Consider the following 14,410-nt stretch of genomic DNA (forward strand, 5'->3'; position numbering starts at 1 on the left):
TTAATAATTTAACAAAATTATGTTTGTTTACAAAATACAAAACATAACCCCAAAAAGAAAAAAAAAGAAACTCATTATTTTTTTAAAACGTAACGGCACAATTGTCAATACATCAACCACATGAATCAGAGAAGAGGGACAGTTAAAAGTTAAAACTAGGGATGACAACAAAACCCGAACCCGGTTTGTTTTACGGGCAAAACCCGATATGGTTGAGTTTGAGTTTGGCATTGGTAAATCTCGCACCCGATCCCGAACAATATATATGAAATTACAAAATTATTCTTGTATATACCATCATGTTAACAACTTGATTTGTTAACAATTGCAGTTTGTTTTGCAAAAAAGTTTATGCATCAAGTTATGTTATGATGTGGGTTTGAGGCTATAATGAGTTTGAATAAACTTGAAACCTGACAGTTTTAAATTTGAGTTTGGTATGAGAGTTCGGGTTTGGAAAAGGCAAAGCCCAACCCGATCTATTGTCATCCCTTGATAAAACGGGCAATAAGAGACTATTATAACATTCCTTCTAAAGTTTTTTTTTTGAACTATTAGTTACACACTTACACTTGATGTTGGCACGTGATCACTTAGAATAATATTCTCATGATTCTTTTGCAGAATAAAATATGACAATCCATACATGTACTTTTTACAAAGGGAATGATTCCTGCTATATTTTATTTTCTTTTTGTATGTGTAACTTATCACAGTTGTCATAGATCATTCAACGGTATAAGGCCAAAAACACTTCATTCTTTTATCGCTCACTTTTTGTGACATATATTATATACCACATTCATTACATATAATTATCAAAAATGTTTTGTTGACATGAATCACATAATCCGTAAGTGGCAATTGCTGAAATGTGGTTTACTTTATTGAAGTGTTTATATCTACCATCTCATGTATATTAACCAAAATTTCTCATCAAGTAGACAATGCTAATGACTTGTTTATTGAAATTGTTCTAATGTATGAATGATACAAGGCAAACAAAAATGGAAAAAGTCAAAATATTAACCAGTAATTGAAATATAAAAATGTCTAGCAACAATCATCATACAAGTTATAAAACAAAGAAATTTTCTCATCAGCCATCCATTGAGCATGCATCTCTAATTATAAAACCATGAAACTAATTCATTGGCAGGTCAAAGCACACCCTTTAACATCAAAGAACAAGATAATTGTTAAAAGTTCTAGTGAACAACTTTAGAAAGATTTTATTTCATGGTCAGCTGTCAGCAACTAGATACAGTTAATCAGCAATAACCAGTATTTCACATCTAGTTAGAATTGCATATTTTATCTCCACTCCTCTTTTTACTTCTTCAAACCTTAGATGTGGTGACTGGTGACCAACTGCCAAAAAAGCACAGTAAGCATGATTACTGTATGTATAGGAAAAGGGGAAAGGCTTACTTTCTTGGTAACTAGGAGAGCATGGAAAAATATATCCAATACAAAAGTTTTCAAAGTCAAGCGGGTAACAGTGCCTTTTAAGATCTTGACCTATTGGTAGTTATGAATGGTCTTCTTGGAGAACCTCAAATGTACTCCAAGTTTGAAAACTAGTAATTACAGTAACTGATTCTCTGCCATACTAGGAACGTGTTGGTGCTAAACGTCCAAAAGGCAATTTCATAAGACAAAGGTACAGAAAGGGCTGGTAAGTGTCAAGTGTGGACTGTGGATTCCTCCAGGTTCAAGGATCCAGCAGTGAGTGAAGTAGCTATTAATTCACAAAAGAAGATAAGAAATGAGATTTATTTCGAATGAAGATCAAGGAATAACAGTAATTACAGCTTGAAAATTCGAAAACAAATACCAAGTTCTTGAATTACAAGAGCAGTTTGCACTAGATAAACAAACGATTGAATACTTGTGGTTATGGACTTATGGTTATGGGCAGTCAAGTCCCTAATGATGAGAACATTTTCAGACACCAACCCGAAGTCACAGATTGTCTACCGATTAATCCTCATCAGTCACCAAAAACATGCATTTGATAATTTAGACATAATATGAAAACAATTAAAGGCACTTACTTTCTTAATAATGGAAAAATGTTAAACTGGAAACTTGATTCTGTCCCAGGCATAGTTGATTTCAAGAACCATAGGTGCTATCAATTCCAATATCATATAACCTGCAACAGCATACAATTTATTGCCACAGCTTGCAATATCATATCAATTCTAATATCATAACTTGCTATAGTCTACAACTTATTGGCCAACTTGCAATAAGCCATGCTAAAGCTATTGCAAAATTCCATGAGTTATAAAGCTGCAAAAAGATTTGGACAATCATATAACTTGGAGCGTTTAGAGGAGAATAATTTACCTTGGAGAAAACTATCTTCTGCCATAATATCATAACTTGTTCAATTATCTGCTAAAAACTTTCATTTTCATCAGTCAGGTGGGATCAAAATTGAATCATGATAATTGTTGTTGCCACGATTTCATAACATCATATCAAAGACAAAACTTATTTTGATATGGCTACACTGTACTGTCAGCTTAAAAAAGATCAAATGCACAAAGATATATGAAAGTGAATATTTCATTTCACTTGAAAGAAGAAAATTTGAAATTAGAAGGTGGGAAATCAACCCTTTCAAGTTCCAACATCCTAATTTCAAGCAACCAAAAGTTGTCCAGCAAAGGCAACTTAATTTACATCCAAATCTAGGTTTTTTTTCCTCCATTCCTCTCCTTAGGGAGAAAAAAAAAGGGTGGGAAGGGGGAAAGGAGGTATACTAACTTACAATGCTATAATCAGGACTAAAAAGGGTGTCATCGAACGTTGACGTTGAAATCCAGAGGGGAAGAAGCATCCCCTATACATGATTCTGAATCAGCAGTTGACACTTCCAAGTTGCCACCGGATAAGCTTCCAACAGAGGATACTTCATTCTCAGAATCACCCTTTACCCCATGAAAGGATTCCCCTGTAACCAACGCTTGTAGCATCTTAGGTGGTGGAGGAACGGTCACCTCCACTAATCCCTCTAACATTTTCACCACGATATTCATAGTAGGTCTCATTGCCTCATCATCCTGAATGCACCAAACTGCCACCAAAGCAATCCTTCCAGCCTCGTCAATGCTATATACACTTCCAAGCTTCTTATCAACCACAGCAGCCACATTACCCTCGATTATCTGCTGTGCTGCCCACGGAGGAAAGAACCACTTCTCTCCAGTCTCACTACCACTCTCACCACCACCAGCAGATGGTGGTGTCTCTACATTCCGGCGACCGCTGATTAGTTCTAGCAATGTCATGCCATAGCTGTAAACATCAGCTTTGGTGGTGATTGCCACACCCGAAATCCACTCCGGAGCTACATATCCCCATGTACCCCTCATGGTTGCCAAAACCCTGCTGAAGTCCCTGCCTATGAGCTTTGCCAACCCAAAATCAGAAACTTTGGCAGTGAAATCACTGTCCAAAAGGATGTTTTCAGGCTTGATATCACAGTGCAGGATGCAACATCTACATTCCTCATGTAAATAAGCTATGCCTTTAGCCGTTCCAATTGCTACCTGGAACCTAACATCCCAGCTCAAACATGGCCCATCTTTCCGCAGATAAGCACTCAGGGCACCATTATGCATGTACTCATAGACCAAAAGCCTGTGAGAATTCTCAGAGCAAAACCCTCTGAGCCTCACAAGATTAACATGCTGAATGTTCCCAATAGTGGACACCTCTGCCCTGAACTCTTTCTCCCCGCCCCCTGGCCTCTCCAAACGCTTCACTGCAACTAGAGAGGAATCACTCAGCTCCCCTTGAAACACCGTCCCAAACCCGCCATGCCCAACCTTCTCCGAAAACCCCCGAGTAGCCAATTGAAGCTCCTTGTAAGAAAACACCTTCAAATTCAACATAGGAACAAACTCATCTTCCTCCATCCCCTTCTTCTTCAACCTCCTCCACATCACCAACAATGTCACTACCACCACACTCAAAACCGCAACTGCCCCGACAACAACAACAGCCAAAACCTTATGACTCAACCCCTTCCTCACAGATCCCTCTCTGGGAACCCTAACATACAACACATCACCACCACCCGCAAAAGCAGTCGTCGAATTTTGGAAATCCACAAGAGACCCATAAAAATTCTTGCACAAACCACCCCTTTCATCAAAGGACAAACCAACACAACCACAAGAAGCTAAACACTCACGCTCACACAAGCCTCTAGATTTCACCTTAAAAGAACTCACATTAGCACCACCGAACCTCACAGCACCCAGATCTTCAAACCCATCATTCTCACCACACGTTCCCTCACGCCGGCAGCCCCCAGAATAGTCACCGGAACCCCACCCATCACCATCCACAGGCTCAAAACCCGCGACACACTTACAGAACCTCGAAATCTCGCCGGTGCAGACGCCGAAGCTCCCGCAGAGTCCCCGAACCTGACAAACCTCTTCAGGCCTAGACCAAAACATGTTCCACGACCCAGCCTGAGCAAACCACGTGTACTGCCGGACCTGGCCGTAAGGCTCCACACGGAACATGGTAGGGGGTCTGAGCCCATTGTCCAAAGCGTTCTCGGAGAATCCAAACGACGCCGTCGGAGAAAACGGGTCCTCGAAATTGAACCGGTAGATGTAAGGCACTGTCATCTCCGGCACGTTGAGGAAGGACCCATTAGTCCAATTCCCAGTGGACCAGTACGAAACGCTGCCGTTGAACACCATCTCGAACTCGCCGTAGTCCGGCGGCCTCAGCCGCAGAGAGTAAAGCCCCGGAGATGGGTCCGCTAACGTGCGCCATGAGGTGAGTGTCTTGAAGCGGGTGAGGTTCATGCCGGGGAGCCAGGTGTCGGTGGGTTCATCGAAGCTCTGCCATGAAACGGCGCCGTTTGTGGAGAGGAGGACGAGGTTGCCATTTTCGAGAAGCTTGAGCTTCACTCCCTGACCTTGACCCTGTATGTTGTTGGTTTGCCAGAGGGTTGAAGTGGGTGATGGTGATGGTGAATGGGTGAGGATCAATTGACCGGTTTCGGTGAGTTGGAGGGTGGCGCCGGAGAGAGTGGTGGCGGGTTTGCGGCGGTTGGCGACCCAGATGATGTTGGGGGCGGGGAGGGAAGTGAAGCGGATTGCGAGGTACCAGCGAGGTTGGTTATTGTCGAAGTTGAAGAAGCCGAGTTCGAAGGTTTGATTGTCGCTGTGAATGGTGGTGTTTCCGGTGAGTAATGTGGTGGATTTGGTTTGAGAGGAAGAAGCAATGAGAGTGAAGAAGAAGAAGAAGAAGAAGAGAAAGAGTGACATTGTTGGTTCCGACATGAATCTGAGTCTGTCTGGGTCTCTCTCTGATGCTACATACATACCACTGAAACAAGAGGCAAGGACTAAGGAAGAAGGTAGCTTCTCTTGTGCCTCGTGTTTCTTTCTTTCTTTCTCATTTCTAATCTTCAAACCAAGACACCACAAGTTCATATGTCCAAATTACCCTTCACTAGTAAGAATTTTACTTAATTTTGTTCATCACCAAAATATCTCAGCATTTGGCGATTATGGGGTCAATGCTTTAAAAGCTCCAAGATCATATTGAGTTGGTAGATTTATTTTTAAAAAAAAATATTCATAGTGCTACTGGAGAATCAAATCATCTAAATGTTTAAGAAGTTTAACTATCTACTAAGTGTGTTGACACTTATTGGTACTTTATTTAGTTTGAGCGAATGATCAAGTGTCTGTTTGGTTTTCAATTAGAAAGTCCGTATGAAACATTGAAATTCGAGATCACGATTTCTAATGTGCATTCAGCCAACGAAATGCACTGGTTGAGTTGAGTGAATGTGAACATGCTCCAGAATTGGCTAGAAAAGTGTTGGAGGTCGGCAAATTTGTTTTTGAAAAGAAGAAATACCTCATGAGTTCCTCATTATGTGAAATATCGGTTAATTTAGATCCTAAAAATATATTTGTTAAAAATTGTCTCACTTTTTCATACACATTGTGTTAATGGATGAAATTTGTTGCTTCAGAAAAAATGCATTTACCCAAGAGATGTAACTCAGTTGGCAACTCAGTGTGCGGGAAGAGCTTTCGGGCTCAATCTCGCATAATACACTTTGAGGGAGGATGACGAGTTTTAACTGTGACTAAATCATAAATCTAACGGCATCCAAAGGGATCAAGTTTCAGATGTGTTTAAAAAGAAAAAGAAAAAATGCATTTACATTGAAAAGAAAGTTAATATAAACATGACCTAAGTACCTAAGGAACTTCATCAACGTTTTATGAAACTACGAAGACTAATTTGATCGACATCTATACAATTAATGATCGCGGGCAATTCCTAATTGTAGGACGAACTCAGCACAACCCAACATTTTTTTTTTGGACAAATTTAACAATTCATTCTTTAATTTATTATTTAAAATTGAATGGAAGTGACGAGTACTTATGTTTTTTTTTATTCTTTTTGTTGTTTTTCAATTAAATATGTGAGGAGTATGTTTGTGGGTTACAGTTGATATTATGATGTGACACATCATGCGCATATTTTTTTAATAATACTGTTGTGGTTTAAGCTTGTGAACTCGTATCCAATGACATCATACCCTTTTTCATACACTACAGGAGTTGAGTTAATTACGAATTAATCATATTCCTAGGCACTGTGATATGGGCTGTTCGGGTATGTTAAAATAATTATTGAAGAAAATAAAAAGGTGTTCTTTTCTTGAACTTTTGGGAAACATCCATTACAAAGGGATCAATAATACATTGCTTTTCATACATTTGAAATATACTTTCTCAAAATTATTTTAGTTTAAAAGTCAATACACTAATCATCTATGCTGATAATTATTTTGAAAGTAATGTTTTTATTTTTTGCAAAGTATTGGCGTCTTGGTGTGTGGATACGACGCTGAAAAATAGGATGGTAGCTCTTACCTCTATCCCTTTCACAGAACATTTTGGAAAGTACTTGGGGTTTCCAATTTACACTGGCCGGGCAAGGAAGGAGGATTTTCAGTTTGTGGTGGATCGTGTTGCTTCCCGGCTAGCAACATGGAAGGTTAATTTACTGAATAAACCTGCTCGTGTCACTTTGGCAAGATCAGTTTTGACGGCAATTCCAGTATATGTGATGCAACTAAATTGGCTCCCTCAATCGGTCTGTAATAGTTTGGATGCGGTGGTTCGAAGGTTTGTTTGGGGTAATGCTCATGGTAACGGGGTTAGCATGGTGGCTTGGAGGAAGCTTACACAACCGCGTAGGAGAGGAGGGTTGGGGATTCGCTCGGCTCGCATGAGTAATGTTGCACTGCTTGGAAAACAGTTGTGGAATCTAGTTCAGCGAACAGATAAGTTTTGGGTCAGAACGGTGGCTGCTCGGTACTCTGCTGGACCTGGTATTTTCTCAACTGGTGTCCTGGCGGGGTCTGCGTTCTGGAAGGCGATGTTGCGAATCAGAACCATCTTGCGCGATGGGTTTTCTCTCCGAATTGGCAGCGGACGCTCCTCGTTTTGGTATGCGGAGTGGTCTCCCTTTGGACGCTTGTGTGATTACGTCCCTTTTGTTGATGTGCATGATTTAGAGGTTTCGTTGGGAGATGTTTTTTCATCGGGGTCGTTCAATGCTGATTATTTGTATACCGCGCTCCCTGCTGAAGTAAAGGAGTTTCTGGGACAGTGCAAGAATTTGGTGTGTGATGAGGAGGAAAGAGATTGCTTAATTTGGGAGCAGAATGTGGATGGTGACTATACCGTGAAAGCAGGATATCAGTGGTTGTTGGACCGGGAGGATAACCCAGTTTCCATCATGCAGCCGTGGCGCAAGGTGTGGCAGCTCCCAGTTCCTGAGAATATACGGTTTTTTGTGTGGCAAGCTCTCCATAACGCTGTACCCACCATGGTTGAGCTCGCGCATAGGAATCTCGTGGCGTCTAGCTTGTGTCAGCGATGTAAGTCTGCGCCAGAAACTCTTCTGCATTGTCTTAGGGATTGTCCGCTGGCGAAGAAGATTTGGTTTGCGATTGGCTTCGTGCTTCCGGTGGGATTCTTCTCACACGCAACTGTGGAAGAGTGGGTTGAGAGTTTCCAAGGTTTTGGGTTGACTGTCATGTTGGCTACAACTTGGGTTATTTGGAAGCAGAGATGTCGGTTTTGCTTTAATGGAGAATTGCATATTGGCCATCGGGTGGTGCGCGAGGCTCACGCATTGTGGGAAGTGATTGCTCGCGTCTACCCTCCGTCTGCGTCGACTCCTCAGCTTCGCCTGGTGCGGTGGCAGCCTCCTCAGGATGGTTTTGTGGCCTTAAACACTGACGGCAGCTCGTTGGGTAACCCAGGTGCGTCTGGGTTTGGTGGGGTTGTGCGCACTAGCAGCGGTGTGTGGAGGGTAGGATTTGCCGGGTACATTGGCGTAACAGATTGTCTTCATGCGGAGCTCTTGGCTCTGTTTCATGGTCTTCATGTGTGCTGGCAGAGGGGCTTCCGCCGGGTTGAGGTGTTCACGGACTCTATGGTGGCCCTAAAATTGGTAACCGGGGAGCACTCTATATACCATAGGTATGGGGCGATAATTGGCTGCGTGAAACAGATGCTGCAACAGGCTTGGGAGGTGCGTTGTAGTCATCTGTTGCGGGAAGGGAATGCTGTAGCGGACTTCATGGCGAAGCTGGGAGCAGGCATGCAGGATGATTTGGTGGTGTTTGAGGATCCGCCACCAGGGGTTGCTCCTCTTCTGCGTGCGGATTGCATGGGCACTTGGCATTGTAGGGAGTAGGAGGTTTTTTTTTTGCTTTTCTTTGTTTCCTGTTTAAGCTCTTGTTACCAAAAAAAAAAAGTATTTTGAAAGTAATACTATACACATTATAAAAAGAGATCAATTATATAAAGAATGTACTCACAAAATGTGTTACTGGTCTTCCTTCCTGAAGAACACATTAATTATGGTCTTGATAAAATTGATTGTAATGAATATTTATATGAGAAAGTGATTAATGGTATTGATTTTTTAGAAATATTTAAATTAGTAGGTTAAATATTAATTTATAGTTAATTATATGTGATTTATTTGAGATCAAGATTGAACCCAAATTAGGAACATGAAGAAAATGAGACGACAGAACATAATTAGCAGATTATAGTATTTGAAATTCTAGCATAAATTAAGTTGAGAAAAGAACACCGTACTAGTATTTAAAGGCAAGTACATGTTTATCTATTTCAAGAAGAATTTACATGTCTCTTGTGTAATCGTTTATCTATTTCAATAGGGGAATGATTGCCCCGTGAACTAAGCATAAGATTACAAAACACTTTTATTCTTATAAAATGAGTTAAAGTCATTAAGAATAGAATAGTGATGATGCCATCAAGAATGAAGTTCTAGGTTCAGCAGATCCTAGTTTAATCATTGTATTAAAAAACTAAATCTACTTTATTAAAATAAGTTTAGTGCAAGCCAAGCTCTATGTCTCAAAGATACCTTTTGAGGCCAAATTAATGGTCAAACAAAATTAATCTTAAATATAATGGATACGAAAACAATTCAATTTCTTAATGAACATAACTTCTGTGATTAATCTTAATACTTAAAGGATATGAAAGAATTCAATGTCTTGAATAAACAACTTGATTAACTTGAGCTTAAAAAAAGCTTGTGGAGTGTTCGGTAAAAAGGAATACTGAATCTGAATATGAGATGTAGACAAAGTTGTAGGCTTCAACTCTGGGATACTAGTTCCTCGTAGAAGGAGCTTCTTTTCATAATTAGTGATAACGTGTAAAAAGGAGAAGAAGAAGCTTGAAGACATTTGATGAACTAACATTTACGAATTCATTTCATTGTATTCATTCATTCTTTCAAGAATTCACTATTGTTGTAAAGCTTGTTTACATTCATACCTTGTACTCTTGTAGGCTTATATACTTAGAAAACGACAAGAGAGTAAGCGCACACATCATTTTTCATCATCTCACAAGCAAAATCTTATTTCACATATTCTATTTAGTGAAATTTGTAAAGTTTAAAGATTGTTCAGAAATAAGTACTTGTACTTCACGATAAGTTTGGAAGAATATTAGGAGTTTAGTAACTAAACATAACTCATAATTTGGGGTGAACAATGATAAATTATTCGTGCATTTTCCTTAATCCTCATCTTATTTGCTTAGTTGTTATTTATCCGCTGCATCTAAAAATGAGTTTAATCGGAAACTTTTGAAAAAAAACTAGTAAGTTACCCGTGCAGTTGCACGGGTCGCGGTCGATCGACCGCGATCAATTTTACTTAAAATTAAATAAAAATTAAAGATTTGATTAAGTTTGTGACAAATTTATGACGTACCACTATTTTTTAAAGTTTTTTTCATAACTAATCTCTATATAATATAAAAAATTATTAAGTGAGAAATTTAAAAAATTATTAGTTTTGTTAGCATAGATATTTCCCCCATTGATAGATGAAAAAATATATTTAAACATTGAAAATAATAATTTATTAGTTTAGAAAATAATTTAAATTATAAGAAAATGATTTATTTATTCATTGAAAATATTTTTATATTAAATTTTAATGTAAATTAATTCTGAATGAATAAAGATATAACTAATATCTATATAATATAAAAATTCATTATGTATGAATTTTTTAAAATATATAATTTTCGTTAGAATAGCTATTTTCCCCGTTGATTCAAGAAATTATTTCTTTAAAATGTGAAAAATAACTTATTTAAATAATTGACACGTAACCTAAATTGTTCAAATATTAATCAAATTATTTAGTTAAAATTTTGGAAATATAATTTTATATTAAAAGTTAATGTAAATTAACTCCGAATAAAAATATTTTCCATTTAGGGGTTAATTTAAAAAAAAAATTCAGACGGGGCTAAATCAAAGAACCCTCATTTTAAAGGGATCAAAAGTATATTTTTTTTTTAGAGCAAAAGAGATATTATTCATAAATAATCGAAAGAGAAAACAAACCACAAAGAGGGGAACAACCACCAACCCAATCAAGGACCAAAAATAACCACACAAAAGAAAAAAGTGCAACCAACCTAACACCTGAAAGGAAAATTTTCTTTAATAACTTCAGCCAATAACTAATGTCTATAATTATAAAAATTCATTATGTAAGAATTTTTTTAAAAATATAATTCTTGTTTTTTTACAGTAAATATAATTCTTGTTACTTGTTAGCATGAATATTTTCCCCGTAGATTGTGGATTTGACAGTTTGTTTGTTAGTTCATTCTTATCATGCGGATCACTACTAAGTTTATTTGCCAAAAAAAAATTCATCGTTGATTTATGAAATTATTTATTTAAATGTTAAAAAATAATTAATTGAAATAATTTATTAGTTAACCAAATAGTTTAAATGATAATCAAATCATTTAGTAAAGTTAAAAAGTAATTTCATAGTGAAAGTTAATTTAAATTAACTCTATATAAATGAAGACATAACTAATCTCTATGTAATTCAAAAATTCATTTTGTAAGAATTATTTTTTTCAAATTTTTAGCAACAATATTTTCCCCGTTAATTAATGAAATTATTTATTTTAATGTTGAAGAATAATTTATCGGTTAACCAAAATAATTTAAGTTGTAATGAATTCATTTAAACTTTGAAATAATATTTTTTTTAATAAAAATTAAAGTAAATTAATTATGTATAAATGAAGATATGTCAATCCCTATATAATATAAAAGTTCTTTATGTAAGAGTTTTTAAAAATTTCTTACTTAGTTAGCATAGATATTTTCCCCTTTAATTAATGAAATTATTTATTTAAACTTTGAAAAAAAAATTATAAGTTAAACAAATAATTTAAATTATAATTAAATATTTATTTTAGGCTTAAAAAATAATCTTACAGTATAATTTAATGTACTGTATAAATAAAGATATTTTTAATGATATTCACTCCCTATAATTATATATGTTTTTTTCATATAAAACTATTTTTACCCTATTTTTACCCTGTATTTTTAGGGATTTAGGTTAATTAGATTTAGGGATATAGGGTTAATTAGGTTAATAAGATTTTAAATTTAATTTTATTTTTAATCAATGTGTATTTAAGAAAAATATAAAAGCTACGTGGAATAATTGACTCAGCAAAAATGAAGCCACATAAGCTGAAAACACGAGTAATGACCTATTCTGATTAAAAATAAAAATTCCAAGGATTTGGAATCGGAAAAACTTTTTCCAGGGACTTATTTTCGTACGGGAGACAATTTCAGGAACCTCCAGAGATGAGAGGTTTCCCCCATAATGCATTTCTTAAAAATCGTACTTTCAACTTAGAGATTTAACAATTATTTTTAACCAATGAAATCAACACTATTTAGATAAATTTTTCTCTTGAGAAGTGAGAACCATTGTACAGCTTCAGATCCAAATATTCAAAATACCAGTAACCTCCAAAGAACAATGAGATAACAACTAATCTTCAAGCAATTGGCTCACAATCACAAGTTACACCTAGCAGCCAGTGAACAAACTAAGCAAACCCAGCTTCAAATAAAACTCTACACCAACAAAGCAAGCTATCTAGGTTAACTTGGTTCCCAAAAATCCTCTTGACATCTACAAATGATGGAACACTCCAACATAACACAACCCCACTCCAACACAATCCCAATAAATCCCCTGCATCAAAAGTCCCAGATTCAATCTGACACTGACTGATTTGAAGTAGGAAAACCAAAGACAATAAAATCAAACACCTTATAGCAACTAAAAATTAGCAAGCTTTGAAGTAACTAAATTTACATCAAGAGTTCACATTTATCATCAACACCCACAAATCACTTTCCCTTGACATACACACCAACTATCTCCAAATTGGATTCCCAAAGCAACTTCATCCTTCTCCAACCTAGCATTGGTTAAGTGAAAAAGAAGAGAAAAAGAGAGTCATACAAAATGTTTCAACAAATAATTTGAAGCATAGAGTCCAGATTAGAATCATGTTCTAACTTGCACAGAGATTTGAATACTTCAACCAAAAATTATTAATGATGTTAGTAAAAAATATAGCAAAGAGAGCCTATTTTGTGTGTTATGGGATCTGCATAGTGCATATTGATTTGTGGCCAAACAAATAACGATTATAACCAATATTACATCCAAAACTTAAATCCAGCGACCATACTTCTGTCAGCAAATAAGTTTTACTCCCTAAAAAACTCTAATTTTCCCAAAACTAAGAGGAAATATAATGAAAATGGAACATTCATCTCAACATTCATTTTAAGTTTAATTTAACTATTATAAGAACCAATATGGCATCCAATAAGCAATGTAATATGATAAAACTTGGATAGTAGTTAATAAATCAATAAGTAGGAGAAAGAAGAGGCTAAAATTAAGACCTTAACAAAGGATTTTTTTCATAGGAGAAAGAGGTTTCCAGTCATGTGCTTCTCCAGACAGTGTATTATTCCTTGAACCATATTCTTGGTTGTACCAAAAATAAATATTGGTCCAAAGGGTGTCCCAGTCATGTGCTTCTCCTTCAGCATAACAAAAAGGTGTTAAATGCAATGTTATAATATAATTAGCCTATTGGAAAATTTAACATAACAAAGAATGATAAATTTCAACATAAAGTCACAATATCAATATTAATTTTAATACAATAGCATCATCTAAAATTTTCTAGTTACAATATCTGTAAATTAAACACAAACTAAAATCTTTGAAAAAAAAACTAAAATCTGAAAATGTTACCAATCATCTAGATTTTTCAAATTACAATATCTTTTATTACCTTACTTATACATATCCAGAACTTCGTTTGACAGCATAAACGGTACAATCAATTCTTAATTCCTAACCACCCCATTCCACTCCACCAGATACCAAAAATCTAAACATAGCCAAAAGGAAATCAAAGGGAAATAATTTTGTTTATCAAAACAAAAACATGGATCAGCAAACAGGAACCCACGGTTAGTAGAAATAGCAAATGAAAACAAAAACCCAAATTCCTTGCATGGAAAAGGGAGGCTTCAAGTTAGGTGATTTTGCAAAAAAAAAAAAAAAAGAAGAAGAAGAAGATAAAAGAATGAGGAGGAACAACAGCAGAGAAGAAAAACAAAAGAGTGATGGAATAGCAGAAAAATAATAAAAAGGGTAAATGGTCACAATGGTCCCTGAAAGTTCCCACTGACTTCAGAATCGTCCCTGGATGAATTTAATTAGGCTCGCGGTCCCCAGAAGTTACAAAAAATAGTCATAGTAGTCCCTGACGTTAAAATCATATAACGTCCGTTAACCTTTTACTGACATGGAATTTTTTTTTTCCCACAATCAATGCCTACGTGGAAATAGCCGTTGGGGGTTTATGTTAAACACTTCAAATTAGTCCCTGAAATCATCTATATGAAG

The 14,410-nt window shown here is 36.3% G+C and overlaps 1 protein-coding gene across 4 annotated transcripts; it reads right to left on the bottom strand.

Moving 5' to 3' along the window:
- Positions 1–957: 957 nt before the first annotated feature.
- LOC130746134 (G-type lectin S-receptor-like serine/threonine-protein kinase SD2-2) lies at positions 958–5,460 on the bottom strand. 4 transcript variants are annotated; one of them, XR_009022023.1, is made up of 4 exons: positions 2,783–5,460; positions 2,356–2,413; positions 2,058–2,158; positions 958–1,371 (listed from the first exon to the last, which is right to left on the bottom strand). XR_009022023.1 is itself a non-coding variant. In XM_057598674.1 (1 exon), the coding sequence occupies exon 1, from the start codon at positions 5,361–5,363 to the stop codon at positions 2,811–2,813; it is 2,553 nt and encodes an 850-aa protein (XP_057454657.1). In that variant the 5' UTR covers positions 5,364–5,459; the 3' UTR covers positions 2,562–2,810. The 4 variants fall into 4 exon arrangements, 1 of the variants encoding a protein (XP_057454657.1); XR_009022021.1 differs by having other exon boundaries at positions 959–1,371; positions 2,356–2,403; XR_009022022.1 differs by having other exon boundaries at positions 959–1,371; positions 2,356–2,406.
- Between the last annotated feature and the right edge of the window lie 8,950 nt (positions 5,461–14,410).

Source organism: Lotus japonicus, chromosome 3 (genome assembly GCF_012489685.1).
Source record: "Lotus japonicus ecotype B-129 chromosome 3, LjGifu_v1.2".
Lineage (NCBI taxonomy): Eukaryota > Viridiplantae > Streptophyta > Magnoliopsida > Fabales > Fabaceae > Lotus > Lotus japonicus.

Coding starts and splice junctions, on each gene's coding strand:
- LOC130746134 (XM_057598674.1), bottom strand. CDS start 5,363: ATGTATGTAGCATCAGAGAGAGACCCAGACAGACTCAGATTCATGTCG.